We start from the raw sequence: 15,788 nt of genomic DNA on the forward strand, positions 1-15,788 counted from the left end.
TAGTTTGGATGCTTATGTGATGTGGTGTTGGTTATGTGTATAATTTTTTTTGGAGGTCCTCTCATGCACTATAACCCGACTGATGTGGGGGAGAGGTACCGCCCTTTTATTTCACAAGCTTTCCTGTTCTTGTTGGGCGGATCCCTCTTTCATGTGTGCTGTCATGGGTTCTTGAAAAACAGGCTACCAACAGAGTCATGTTAAAGCTTGTTTTTATTGTTAGTATTTTTGGGCACGTAACATTTTTTTAACACAATTTCTATTCCAATTTTTGAAAGGCGAAATAAGCAAAAACCAGCAATTCAGAATTATTTTTTTTTGTGTGCTTTTTTTATGCCGTTCACAGTCTGGTAAAATTGATAAGACAGCTTAATTTTTCGGGTCAGTGCTATTACAGCAATGCTGCATTTAGATATTTGTTTATGTTTTGCTGCCTTTAGTCAATAGAAACAATTTTCTAAAAGAAAAATAGTTTTTGCATTGCTATATTCTGAGAGCTATAGGTTTTTTAGTTCTAGCTGTATGGCAGCTTGTTTTTTGCAGGACAAGATGACGTTTTCAATTAAACCATTTTTATTTACATTCATTCAACTTCTTGATCGTGTTTTATTCCACTTTTTGTTCTGCAGTATGATGAAAAAGCATAGTTTTTTGCTACGTTTATTTTTTTATGAAGATCACTGAAGAAGTTAACTAGTGTAACAGTTTTATAGGCATATAAAATATGTAATATAGAATATACTACATTATAAATATAAGTATTATATACTTATAATATTTATACGGCGATACCACATGTGTACCGTATTTTTTGGACCATAAGACACACCCCAATTTTCAAGGGGTAAAATAGGGGAAAAAAGTTTAATGCGTCTTATGGAGGTCCGTCTTACAGTCTGAATTCAGCTTACCGGCGAGGGGCGGCGGTGATGGAGCCGGGACACGAGGTGTTTGGAGGTGCGACGCTGCGGGGTGATGCTGGAAGAAGGGACTGCTGAATGGTGCTTGGTGGCAGGAATCGGTCGATATTGTGGGTGATGCTGTGGGTCCTGCGCTTGGAGAAGGGGATGTCTGGACTGTATATGTCTGCGTGTCCCAGGGTGGTATGAGGGGGTGTTTAACGGTCCTCTATGGGCTGCGTCGACGTTTTGAGAAAGTCCAAAGCCCCCGCACTTCCATGTTCTCTATGCGGTGGACTCCAAGAAAATGCCTCCCGAGATCTCTATCTGCTCAGGCGCCGCCTCCCGCGGCCATTTTCCCAGAGTCCACCGCATAGAGAACATGTAAGTGCAGGGGCTCCGGTCTTTCACAAAATGTTGCAAGGACTTGCAGCGTCCTCCGCAGTATCGCCTGGCTCCTGTTGCCGCCCCCTCCTCCCCGGTAAGCTACATTTGGTTTATAAGATGCACCCCAATTTTCCCCCAAAATTTGTGGGGGGGAATGCGTGTTATAGTCCGAAAAATACGGTACTTTGTTAATCATTGTTTTTACATATATATGGGTGTATGTATTTATTGATATAATATATATATTTTGTTGTATTCTTTATTTTATTATTTAAAAAAAAAAGTTTGCTGTGTTTAAATTTTTTTTTTTTTTTTTTTTATACTTTACCTTGTCCCATTATGGTACATCAACTATTCCAGCTCTGATCACTGATTTAATACTCTGCAATGCACACAGGCAAAAGGCGTGTCCGCTCCTGCTCTCCAGAGTATAGAAATTTTCACTGCACACTCAGAAGGTTCAGTGCAAAAGTTTTTAATGGTACTTTAGAAAAAAGTGCAAGTGGCAAATAAAATACAGTTCTCGTGTTTAGAGGTGACTTAACGTTTTGGCCCGCTCCTGGGCCTTGTTCACATAGTCGCTCTAAGGGAATGGGGAACAGACACAGAATATCAATGTACATAAACAATGTTTACAGCAAAAATTATTTACAATATGTACAATTTATACACTTTATGCCAAAGTGCCAGAAATGCCCAAATGGAACAACTTAGTTAAACAAAGATTGCATCATGATTAACGGGATTATAGTACATATTGCATTGTGGAGGGTCACGGAATATACGGGAATGCGGTATGCATATAGATAATTGGCACATCTCACATTTTGTATGTAGTTTACATATATACGTGTAAACCGTATGTGATCCATAGTATAGGTGTTGCCAATTGGCAGTGATCTTGTATCGTGAACACAGGCAAAATATGTGATGAACTATGATTAATAAATGGACATAGTGATAAAAAGAAAGAGAACCCCGGGGAAGGGGTATGGTGTACCTGGGAAAGGCTGTGATGTTCCAAGTAGTATGGTAGGAATCCCTGTATGGATGCCTATGTGGCTGAGTCCTGAGAGGTGGATAAAGGGAGCATGAAAGATCAGACGAATGCATGTATGGAACCAGAATATAATCCTTAAAGTCAGCATACCTTATGCGCAATGGTGAGAAGGGTGCTCCTGCACCTCCTGTGTGTAAGCCTTGTGGCTAGAGTGACAGCATGAGGGATTTATATGTATGGTGGGCCGGAAATGTGAGGTAAGGAGGTGAATAGGGGCTGGTTTCAGTTGCTGGTCACTCAATTGAATGGAGGGGGCAGAGTATGGCAACATTGCTGAGCGCGCAGGACCTGGGATGCAGAAGAGTCACATGATAGTGCATCATGCACCACGTTCCACTCTCAGCAGGAACTTACAGGCCACAGTACTTGGGTGACCCTGCTGCCATTTCCCTCAGCACCCGATCGATGTCGCTGTCCCTATTGCATCAGAGGGGATAAACACCTGCTATCGGCACTCGCTCTGATTGTGGGCGTTGCTGCAGAGTGTTAACTATCATATAGCGCTCTGATGATCGAGACGGCACTGGATGTGAGCCTTTGCGGGAACACACCTCCCTCGGCTCTGTACATGTACGGCAAGTGTCGTGAAGGGGTTAAAGATTTTTTTTTTTTTTTTTTTTTTTTAATTTGTTGGAACAAATTCAATTGTTACTCAACTTTTAACCTTTCTGAAATCATCAAAAAATAAAAGGACGTTTGAAAAAGCCATTGTGGACATTTGGGAAATGCTTTCTTTGTATTAACTAAGATTTTATATATTTCTCACCTTTTGCAAAATTTCTCATATTTTTATAAATAAAGGCAGATCATATCATTCTAAATTTACCGCTACCATATAGTAAACAGTTTAATGAGAAAACATTCTCAAAATCAACAGGATTGGAAGAGTCACTCTAAAGTTATTACTACTTAAAGTGACCTGTCCGATTTGAAAAATGAGGATTGGTCATTAAGATCAATTTTCGCTTCAGAGGTCACGCCTTCCGTCAAAATTACTTTATTTACTCTGGTCCTCTTTGTCTGTGACTTTTCAACCAAAAGCCGTAGAAAGGAGTGGTGCAACAATTCCTTTGAACTTCCTTGTAAGTTTTGAGCAATAAATCAACATAAGGTTTCAGTAGGTTAAATTCTTTTTAGTACTGTGAAAATAAATTCTGGTTTAAGTGGTGGTTTTTCGAAGTCCCATCGGTTTTCAAAGTCCCGACACAGTTAGACATGGTAGTTGGATAGGGCTGGAGACTGGTAAGACATGCAAGACAATTAAACAAACTTGCTGCCAGACCATCTGTTTTGGAAACAGTGTTCACCATTTGTATTTGTGCCATTTATGTTCTGGCTGCTATAATCATCCACATTCACCTTTCTCCCACAAGCTCTGCACACTTCATCCCTATTAACCCCTTTTTCCTCTCTTCTCCTATGTACAGCTCTCATGCTCTCTTCACAATGTTATACCACACAGACCCATTCACTCCCACCATACAACACAAGAAACGCTCCCACAAATCACTCAACCATTTGCTTACAATCTCTATTTTCCTTCTTAGTTGCAGGTGATATTTCTCCTAATCCAGGACCTTCTTGTAATAATAATACTAACTCTTTCCCTGCTACATTCAGAAACACTTCTCTCATACACCGAGACCTGACAACAGATCAGGCGGAGGTGTTGGTCTGCTCCTTTCAACAAAATGTATTTTTCAGGTTATCCCCCCAGTACCCTCACTTATCTTCCCTCCTTTTGAGTCCCACACAGTCAGAATCTACCGGCCCTTCTCCCTGCTAGAGGCGGTTGTGTATCGCCCTCCTGGCCCCTCCAGTCAGTTTCTGGATCACCTTGCTACTTGGCTTCCAAACTTTCTATCCTGTGACATCCCCACTCTCATCATGGGGGACTTTAACATCACAATTGGCGATCCACTCTCCTCATCTGACACTCATCTTTTATCGCTAACTTCCTCCTTCTGCCTTTCACAGCTTACTAACTCTCCTACACACGAAGATGGAAAACTCTTCATCTGATCATCGCCCGGCTCTGTTCATTACATGACTTTACTAACTCTCCTCATCCGCTCTCTGACCACAACCTTCTTTCATTCTCAATCAAGAACTGTCTCCCTGCTCAAGACACCCCCACTTCCCACACTTAGAGAAATATACATGCTATTAACACCCAGAAATTCATGAAAACATTGCAATCGTCATTGGCCCCAATCTCCTCCCTTTCATGTCCTGAGTCTGCACTGAAGCATTATAGCGAAACATTGCAATGCGCCCTGGATGAAGCTGCACCTCCTACACAGAGAACAACTGGGCACAAACTGCGACAACCCTGGCACACGCTGTAAACACGTTTAATCCAGCAGTGCTCCAGGTGTGCCGAACGGCTGTGTATGTACAAAATCTAATCTGGCCAAAGATTTCCACCACTATAAATTTATGCTTAAAACCTATAACTCTGCCCTTCACCTCTCCAAACAAACCTACTTTAACAACCTTATCACTGTCCAATAATCCTAAACGCCTCTTCGACACTTTTCACTCCCTCCTTAATCAAACTGCACAGGCCCCGACCACTGACCTCAGCGCTGACGATCTAGCCAATTATTTCAAGGAAAAAATTGACCATATCCGACAGGAAATTTTCTCCCAATCCCCAAATGTTATGCATGTTCCTCCCTCCCACATTGCATCTTGCTCACTTTCTGACTTTGAACCAGTCACGGAAGAAGAAGTGACCATGCTCCTTGCTTCCTCTCGCCCTACCACCTGCACCAGTGACCCTATTTCCTCACATCTCCTTAAGTCCCTTTCTCCACTCACCTAACTAAAATATTCAACCTCTTCCTTTCATCTGGTATTTTTCCCTCCTCTTTTAAACACACCAGCATACATCCATTACTTAAAAAACCATCCCTCGACCAGAACTGCACTGCTAACTACAGATCTGTTTCTAATCTTCCCTTTAGCTCTAAACTCCTGGAACGCTTGGTCCACTCCTGTCTAATCCGCTATCTCTCAGATAACTCTGTCCTTGACCCTTTACAATCTGGTATCCACTCTTTACATTCTACTGAAACTGCACTCACTAAAGTCTCTAATGATCTACTAAAAGCCAAATCTAATGGATACTACTCCCTGCTGATTCTCCTAGATCTCTCGGCAGCATTCGACACTGTGGATCACCAGATCCTGCTCGCTATGCTCCACTCTATTGGCCCCAGTGACACTGTTCTATACTGGTTCCCCTCCTACCTCTCTGACCGCTTCTTCACTGTGTCTTTTGCTGGCTCCTCTTCCTCTCCCCTTCCCCTTATTGTCGGAGTTCCTCAAGGATCAGTCCTAAACCCCCGTCTTTTCTCCTTATACACTGCTCCTATTGGACAAACAATCAAAAGATTCGGTTTTCAGTACCATCTCTATGCCGATGACACCCAATTATACACCTCTTCTCCAGACATCACCCCTGCATTATTACAAAATACCAGTGATTGTCTTTCCACTGTCTCTAACACTATGTCCTCCCTCTGTCTAAAATTGAATCTTTCTAAAACTGAACTACTCGTTTTTCCTCTCTCCACTAACCTACCTGTCCCCAATATTTCCATTCCTGTTCAGGGCTCCACCATTACTTTCCAGCAACAAGCCCGCTGTTGTGGGGTCATATTTGATTCAAATCTTTCCTTCACTCCTCACATCAGATCACTTGCTCGCTTGTGTCATCTACACCTCAAAAATATCTCTAGAATCAGAACTTTTTTTACCTTTTGACTCAGTAAAAACTCTTACTGTAGCTCTTATTCATTCTTTTCTGGACTACTGCAACTCTCTACTAATCGGTCTCCCTCTTACTAAACTCTCCCTTCTCCAATCCATCCTGAACGCAGCAGCCAGGATCATATTCCTCGCCAACCGCTACACTGATGCCTCTTCCCTGTGCCATTCATTGCATTGGTTGCCCATCCAATATAAAGTTCAATATAAACTTATCACTCTTACCCACAAAACTCTCCACGATTCAGCACCGCCACGCATCTCCTCCCTCGTCTCAGTCTAACACCCTACCCGCGCCCTCCGTTCTGCTAATGGCTTAAAACTAAAATCCTCCATAATCCGAACCTCCCACTCCCGTCTCCAGGATTTTATGCATGCCACGCCAATTCTTTGGAGTGCACGACCCAGGACAATTTGATTAATCCCCAATACCCACAGTCTTAAGCGTGCTCATTTCTTTAGACTGGCCTATTGCCTTAACACACTTTTCTAATGGTCCCAGTTTGGCACATACCAAAATTTTCTTCAAAATCATGTTCATACCTTCCATGCACTGAATAGCCTCTGTCTATACTATACACATTTTGGCTGGAGACCAGTTCATGTAGTGTTATATACTTACCCTATTTAGCATATTATGGCTGTATTATACAATATTTGTACATTTTACCTTTTGTGTCCCCCCCCTATTTCCTCATAGACTGTAAGCTTGCGAGCAGGGCCCTCACTCCTTTTAATATCTGAGTTATGCTTATTCTGTAATGTCTTTTTTCTGTTCAAGCCCCCCTAAAATTGTAAAGTGCTGCGGAATATGTTTGGTGCTATAAAAATAAAAAAATATTATAACCTATTGATTGTTTGGGATTGAACCACTGGGCACCCAGTAATCTGCAAAATGGGGCAGTTTTATTCACAATAGAATGGAGCAGAAGTGTGTATGCTTTACAGCAGGGGTCTCAAACACGCAGCCCGCGGGCTGCATGCGGCCCCTCCGGCTGCTTCTTGCGGCCCGCAGGCGCATAGACCCCGTAACGATCGTGGCTCTATCCAGCAGCCGCCGACATCAGCGCTGTAATGCAGTGTATTGCCGCGCAGAGACCGTCTCTCTGCATAGCAATACCAGTGTCAGCCGCCGGCCTATCAGAGGCCAGCAGCTGACATCTGCGTCCCAGCGCAGCGGCGTATGACGTCACTGCCATGCGCAGATGTCAGCTGCTGGCCTCTGATAGGCCGGTGGCTGACACTGGTATTGCTGCGCAGAGAGCCGGTCTCTGCGCGGCAATACACTGCACTATAGCGCTGATGGCGGCTGCTGGAGAGAGCTGCGATCATTATGGGGTCTATGTGCCTGCGGGCCACAGGTGCAGAAAGGACTCTGAGGGAACGGAGGACAGGTGAGAATTTTTTTTTTCCCTGTCATGTGAAATACAGCACAGGGGATCTGTGCTCAGTATGGGGGGGGGGGCACTGTACGCAGTATGGGAGGACAAGGACCCAGAGCGCAGTATGGGGAACGGGGACCCTGAGCGCAGTTTAGGGGGACGGTGACCCTGAGCGCAGTATGGGGGGACGGGGACCCTGAGCGCAGTATGGGGGAACTGGACCCTGCGCGCAGTATGGGGGGGACGGGGACCCTGTGCGCAGTATGGGGGGACGGGGACCCTGTGCGCAGTATGGGGGGACGAGGACCCTGTGCGCAGTATGGGGGGGACTGGCCCTGTGCGCAGTATGGGGGGGACATGTCAGCAAAATAAGGACTGGGATGGGGGACCATGTCTGCAATATGGGGGACCTGGATGGGGGACCATGTCTGCAATATGGGGAACCTGGATGGGGGACCATGTCTGCAATATGGGGGACCTGGATGGGAGACCATGTCTGCAATATGGGGGACCATGTCTGCAATATGGGGGGACCTGGATGGGAGACCATGTCTGCAATATGGGGACCATGTCTGCAATATGGGGGACCTGGATGGGGACCATGTCTGCAATATGGGGGACCTGGATGGCAGACCATGTCTGCAATATGGGGGACCTGGATGGGAGACCATGTCTGCAATATGGGGGACCTGAATGGGAGACCATGTCTGCAATATGGGGGACCTGAATGGGAGACCATGTCTGCAATATGGGGGACCTGAATGGGAGACCATGTCTGCAATATGGGGGACCTGAATGGGAGACCATGTCTGCAAGATGAGGGACTTGGATGGGGGACCATGTCTGCAAGATGAGGACCAGTTCAAAAGGTGTATAGAAAATAAAATGGTATCACTAAAAATGTCACTTTGTCATGCAAATAATGCAGCCCCCCAAATTAAATGTTTTTCCGTGTGCGGCCCATATGCCCAGCTGAGTTTGAGACCCCTGCTTTACAGACACTTTTTTCTTTCTGTATGGTTACTGATTGGAATTAAAATGCCCCATTCTCTGGGTATTCCAGCCATCGGACTTATCTATAAGTTATTAACTATCCTATGGATAGGTGATGACTTATTTTCACTGGACTTTCCTTTAACCTCTTAACAACCACTGATTTTACTTTTTACGGTAGTCATTAACGGGGTATTCCCATCTCAAAAATCTTATCCCAATATGTAGTAGGTGAAATATTAACATTAGCAAATTACCGAATTGCTGTGGCTTAGATATCCAGGGTTACGTCCAGTAACCACTAACTCAGTATATAAATGGTCATAACAATGGATACCCCAGCTACCTCAATGCCCACCCTGCACATGAGGTAAGTAACACAGGTTATCAAATTATTATAGGTTATCGACTTTTAGAATTATACTACATTTCTAATTGGAGGTATTTGCTAATATTATTATTACACCTGCTACATATTGGGATGCAGTCTTAAAGATTGGAATACCCCCTTAATCCCCAGTGTGCCTTTTTTACTGAGCTGAAGATTAATTGAATATCTCTCCGCCCCAAACAGTTGAAAATGCAGCAGGTATCATCTGTGTATTTTAGCTAGCACCTTGATGCATTAGCCCCAATCTTTTTTGCATTGATTGCCGCCGTTTAACCCCCCCAGAGGTTGCTGGTGCGGTCTAGTTGGTTTACAGAAGAAGAGAGCACTCCTTCTTTCACCCTATTGGGACCCAAGAGTTGCAGTTACAGGTTTGAATAGTTGCCATGACACCCCAAGGCCAAGTAATGGCCTCTAGGTATGATGGCATCTTAGGCCCTCACGTAAGCAGCATCTAAAGGGCTCGCCTCCCTTTTACGGAGTCCTACAGATGTTGTCCACATGTGTGATTAAGAATTCTCACTACCCTCCTAGGTGAATCTCTTCAGTGTATAGTTTTCAAAATATAGTCACTTGTTGGGGAATTCTACTGTTTTGGCACTTAAGGGGCCATGAAAATGAGACATGGTGTCTGCAATCTATTCCAGCCAAGTTTCCACTCCAAAAATAAAATAACACTTTTTCCCTTCTGGACCCTGCCGTGTGCCCAGACATTAGTTTTCTACCACACGTGAGATATTTCCGCTTCAGGAAAAAAATTGTGTAGTCCATTTTAGTAAAAATAATATATATTTTTTATTATTTTCATTCCATTTTGCAATAATTCCTGTTGAAGAACCTGAAGGGTTAATAAATTGTTGTGAAAGGAGTTTTAAATAATTTAAGGAATTGTTTTAAAATGGTATAACTTTTTAGGATTTACCAATATTTAGGCCCCTCAAAGTAACAAAGTGGAAATGGAATAAGTCCAGAAAAGAAATGAATTTCTTGAAAAAAAAAATGGCGATAAATGAACCTTTCTATCATCTTAACGAAATAAAATGACATTTGAAATATAATGTTGACGTCAAGTAGACATATGACAAATATTAACTAGTTTGTGTGCTATGACTATCTGGTTAAGGGTGTAGACGAACAAAGTTTGAAAATTTGGTAATTTTTTATGTTTTCTTCAAATATCAGATATTTTTATAAAATGAAAAACACATAATACAAACAAGTAATGTGCTGCATAATATATTGGCACATTCTAAATAAAATTATTATGCTAATGGAGCATTCGAGATCAGAATGAGCAGAATCAACTGTGAATTAAATTAGTAAACATTTTCTTCTAGCATGTTTTTAAAAGTTTCATATTTTGGAAAGCACACTTAAAAAGTTGTGAAACTTTGGCTTGTTTGAAAAACACTAATTGTAAAGTATTGTAATTGTAACAAATTGAAAGTGTTAACTGCATCAAAGACTGTCCCATTTTAACTTGGATTTTTTTGTGTTTTTTTTAAACTCAATTGTGTATAATTTTTTTTCTTTTGCAGAATATCACAGATGCTATTGGTAGATCAGTTGCTGATGCACTTCATGTGACTATTCATACAGCCTATAGAGAAGCCTTCCAAAATACTGTGCTTCCAGCTTTTGAGAAGGGTTGTCAGTCCATGTTTCAGCAAATAAACAGCAGCTTCAAGCAAGGCACACAAGAGTGTAAGTTCTTGGAGTTTGAATAGATTATATACTGTTTTAAATATTCGGTTTTACTAGCATGTACTGGAATGAAAAAAGGTAATTGTTATGCCACCAATGTACATAAAGGTGATGTGTCTGAATGATGTGTGCACAAATCTCTGTACAAGAAATGCAAGATGGGTTACTTGCTATCTTCTCTTCTACAACCTTGCCAGCTGCACATAGATAATCCTGGGACTAAGATGCAGTGGTCAAACTTTTTTTGTAATTTTACTGTAGCTTAAGAAATAGGTGAAAATATCTAGAAAAAAATGTAGGTAATAAGGATGAAGGCTAGATGTAACAGGAAATCCTCTCTCCAGCTCTGATGCATTTTTTTTTTGCCAAGATGGCACTGATCAGGAGGAGCAGCATGTGAGGTAACACGATCGGAGAAGTAAAAGAGAAACAGGGGCATCGTTGGAAATTACAGCATCAGATACATGAAAATGCTCAACAGTATCAGCAGTGGCATGCAAAACACTGTACAACTAGCATAGTTATACATAATGAATAGAATCATAAAATATTGTTAAGCATATATACCTGTAACGACTTATTTCTGTACAGTAATGGATGACCTAAAACTAATGATTGGTGAAATATCTGCTAAATTAGTTTTGTTATTCTTGTTTCCTAAATTATAGTACAATAACCCACATTTATCAACCAGTTTACACATTTTAAGGGGCTAGTACATGCCAAAAACTGGTGAAAAAGTGCCTATAACACTCCTCCAAAAAGTTATAAATTGCAACTTTTTACATTGTTAACCAGATATTTAAAAAATGGGCCTGGAGTACCGTTGGGGCTGCAGGGTCAAAACTTTTAGACTATGTGCCCACGATGCACAAAATGCTCAGGATTTTTTCCTGTCACACAAAATAGTTAATGAATAACATTTCCCACATGTCTACTTTACATAAGCACAATTTTGGAACCAAAATTTTATTTTATTAGGAAGCTATAAGGGTTAAAAGTTGACCAGCGATTTCTCATTTTTACAACAAAATTTACAAAATCATTTTTTTTAGGGACCACATCACATTTGAAGTCACTTTGAGGGGTATCTATATGAAATACCCAAAAGTGACACCATTCTAAAAACTGCTCTCATCAAGGTGCCCAAAACCACATTCAAGAACTTTATTAACCCTTCAAGTGCTTCACACCAATTAATTGAACGTGAAAGGAAAAAATGAATATTTAACTTTTTTTCACTAACATTTTATTTTAGACCCCATTTTTTTTAAATTTTCACAAGGGTACCAGGAGAAATTGGACCCCAAAAGTTGTTGTGCAATTTCTGCTGAGTACGCCGATATCTCATATGTGGGGGGAAAACCATTGTTTGAGCACACAGCAGGGCTCGGAAGGAAAGGAGCGCCAATTGACGTTTTCAATGTAAAACTCGCTGGAATTGACAGCGGACCCCGTGTCGCTTTTGGAGAGCCCCTGATGTGCCTAAACAGTGGAAACCCCCCACAAGTGACCCCATTTTGGAAATTATACCCCTTAAGGAACTTATTTAGATTTGGTGGTGCCCACTTTGAACCCCCAAGTGTTTTGCAAAGGTTTATGACGTAGAGCCGTGAAAAAAAAACACATTTTTTTTCCACAAAAACGATCTTTTAGCCGCAATATTATTATTTTCACGAGGGTACTAGGAGAAATAGGACACCAAAAGTTGTTGTGCAATTTCTCCTGAGTACGCAGATACCCCATGTGTTGGTGAAAACTACTGTTTGGGCTCATGTCAGGGCTCGGAAGGGAAGGAGTGATGCTTTTGAATGGAGACTTCGATGGAATGGTCTGCGGGCGTCATGTCACGTTCTCAAAACCCCTGATGTGCCTAAACAGTGGAAATGCCCAACAAGTGTCGCCTTTTTGGAAACTAGACCCCTAATGAATTTATCTAGATGTGTGGTGCGCCCATTGAACCCCCAAGGTGCTTCACAGAAAATTATAATGTTAACTTGTGAAAATAAAAAAAACATTTTTTCCACAAAAATGCCCAAAAAAATATTTTCACAAGGGTACCAGGAGAAATTGCACCCCATAAGTTGTAATAACAGTGGAAATACCCAACAAGTGCCCCCTATTTGGAAGTGGTAGCTGATTTTTGAACTTTATAATGTAGTGTCATGGGTCAGTTGTGTAGGACAATCTGACGAACACTACACATCTGACGTATGACAACCTGAGGAACACTACGTCAGCTGTGTAGTGTTCGTCAGGTTGTCATACATCAGAAATTAATTTAATAGTCCATGGTAGTATGGTACCTTTTGAAGCAGTCTTTCATACACAGGCCAGGTTTGTCAGGGTAGGTGCCACATTGATAAATGGTGTCCTTGCGTATTCCCCTTTTATATCACACTCGGCACCTCTTTTGTGACTTTCCTTTTTTTCCGCTCTGAGGGATCTCCCCTGGGAAATGCTGGCCTGGTACAATTCGAGGTTCTTCAGTTCCAGAAGTACTGGGGCCTGCTCCGTCACTGCTGCCAAATATCAGGGCCTTGATAACTGTCTCCTGGAAGTGAAGATACGACGTAGAAGTCTGACCTGCACATTGTGACAGAAGGAAAGCATTGTGCATTGCCATCTGTACAATGTGCACAGCCAGCTTCTTATACCATACCTTGGCCTTTCTCAAAGCACTGTACGGCTGGAGGACTTAATCAGAGAGATCAACTCCTCCCATGTACTTGTTGTACCCCACTACACAGTCTGGTTTGGCGACCTGTGTAGTGGAACCTCGTACAGTGCTGAGGGTGCTGCCTTCACCATGTATGGTGGTCAAGAAAAGGACATCCCTTTTGTGCTTGTACTTGACCATCAGCAGGTGGTCGCTACATTGGGGTCTGCTCTCACCCCTTCTGAGCAGTTGCCTAATTAGCATCTTTGGGAGGCCTCTCTGATTTTTGCGAACAGTACCGTAGGCTGCGGTACGTCGTGAAGAGAGGGACTTGAAGAGCGGGATACTTGTATAAAAGTTATCCACTTAGAGGTGATAACCTTTATCCAGCAGTGGGTGCACCAAGTCCCACACAATTTTCCCACTTACTCCCAGAACAGGGGGCATTCAGGGGGTTCAATATGGGAGTCCTTCCCTCCATAAACTCTTAACTTGTGAGTGTACCCTGAGGTACTCTCACAAAGTTTATACAGCTTGATCCCGTATCTTGCCCTCTTACTGGGCAGGTACTGACGGAATCCAAGCCACCCCTTAAAAGCAATTAAGAACTCATCCACGCAGATGTCCCTTTGGGGCACGTACACTTCAGCAAACTTGTTGTTGAAGTGTTCGATGACCGGCCGAACTTTGAAAAGACGATCTAAGTTCGGGTCATCGCTTGCAGGACACCTTGCATTATCTTGGTAATGCAAGAACTTGTGGATGGCCTGAAAGCGTCTCCGGATCATGACCATTCGGAACACTGGAGTGTTATACAAAACGTCAACACTCCAGTATTGACGAAGCTCTGGCTTCTTGAGGATCCCCTTAAGAAGGACCAAGCCCCAAAGCTTCATCATTTCTACTGCGTCTACAGGAGACCAGTTAGAAAATGATGAAGAGGGGTTTTGTTCCAAAAATTGATGAGCGTATAAATTAGTTTGGCCCACCATGAGGCTTACAAAATCCTCAGAGAAAAAGACTGAAAAAGTCTAGTTCTGTGAGGCCGGTGGTGTCAAACTTGATTCCTGATTCCGCCACGAAATCAGGAATCGGTGGCTCATAATTTTCGGGGGGCGAGGTCCATATGGGATCAGTAGTGGGGAGTGCTGGAACATCTCTCCTGCGACGACTGCGGGGCGGTCCATCAGCACCTGAGGAAGAGGAGAAGGAAGACGACGAGGAGTCAGAAAAACGAAGACATGTGGGATCCTTGCCCTCGCTGTCAGTTTCGAAGGCAAGAAAAGCATATGCCTCCGCTGAATAGCGAGTTTGGGATGAGCGGGACATTTTTTGTTATGTATGTGTGCATGTGTGTCAGTACTTTATTTAGAGTGTGTGGAAAAAGGAAATACTGTATGTGGTGCAAACGGCGAGCACGAGTGTGGATTGGTGAACTATGTCACCGATCAACACTCGGCGGCTGCTGGATGTGCGCACGTATGTGTGGGGAGTGAGATTTGAACAGCCAATCACAGCAATTGCTGGTGCGGGGGGGCGGCGACGCACCCCGGGATGACGGCGCCATCTACCCAGAGGTAAGATGGCGCCGGAAATTTAATGCGATCACCGCAACTTCGGTCGCTGTGCCGCATTAAAGATATGACGTACTAATATGGGTCAGGCTCTTAAGTCCCAGGGCACAGACGCGTATTAATACGTCATGGGCTTTAAAGGGGTTAATAATTGGACATTCTATTTTTATGTTGAAAATAAGTATCTTTGTAAATACCTTGCTTTGCAGTTACTGCCTGTGAGCAGCGCTATCACTGGCCGCTCACAGGCATCATGTGACCCCCGACTGCAGCCGACTCTGACATCCGCTGATGTCACGTCATGTTCAGGATGCAGTTCGGGGTCTCTCTTCTGCGTTCCACGTTGGATTCTGGGCTGTGGGCGGGGTTACTCCTCGCGTCACACCCAGCATCCACCGCGCACTTTCCCTCTCCCCATTCCACCCCAGGGACCAAGGTCATTGTCTTGCTGGAAGGCCCAGCTGCGACTCATTTTCAATGTCCTGGCGGAGGGAAGGAGGTTGTCACTCAGGATTTTAAGGTACTTGGCTCCATCCATTCCCCCACTGATGCGGTGAAGTAGTCCTGTCCCCTTTGCAGAAAAGCACCCCCAAAGTATAATGTTTCCCCCACCATGCTTCACGGTTGGGATGATGTTCTTAGGGTTGTACTCATAATTCTTCTTCCTCCAAAGACGGCGAGTTAAGTTAATGCCAAAGAGCTCAATTTTTGTTTCCTCTGACCACAGCACCTTCTCCCAATAACTCACAGAATCATCTAGGTGTTCATTGGCAAACTTCAGATGGGCCTGCACATGTGCCTTCTTGAGCAGGGGGACCTTGAGGGCACTGCAGGATTTTAAACCTTTAAAGCTTGATGTGTTACCAATGGTTTTCTTGGTGACTGTGGTCCCAGCTGCCTTGAGATCATTAACATGTTTTCCCCTGTGTAGTTTTTGTCACGGCTTAGTGGGAATACTGGTGAGGAAA

General features: G+C 43.2%; 1 protein-coding gene across 2 annotated transcripts in view; it reads left to right on the forward strand.

Moving 5' to 3' along the window:
* Window positions 1-15,788, forward strand: part of EDC4 (enhancer of mRNA decapping 4) — a 555,140-nt gene that overhangs the window by 447,237 nt on the left and 92,115 nt on the right. For both annotated transcript variants that reach the window (XM_073657960.1, XM_073657961.1), the window contains one exon: window positions 10,422-10,587. In XM_073657960.1, the coding sequence (XP_073514061.1) occupies window positions 10,422-10,587 (166 nt within the window). The remainder of the gene's footprint in view (window positions 1-10,421; window positions 10,588-15,788) is intronic.

This window comes from Phyllobates terribilis, unplaced genomic scaffold, assembly GCF_046119375.1.
Source record: "Phyllobates terribilis strain yellow unplaced genomic scaffold, ASM4611937v1 Scaffold_13__5_contigs__length_258822181, whole genome shotgun sequence".
Classification (NCBI taxonomy): Eukaryota; Metazoa; Chordata; class Amphibia; order Anura; family Dendrobatidae; genus Phyllobates; species Phyllobates terribilis.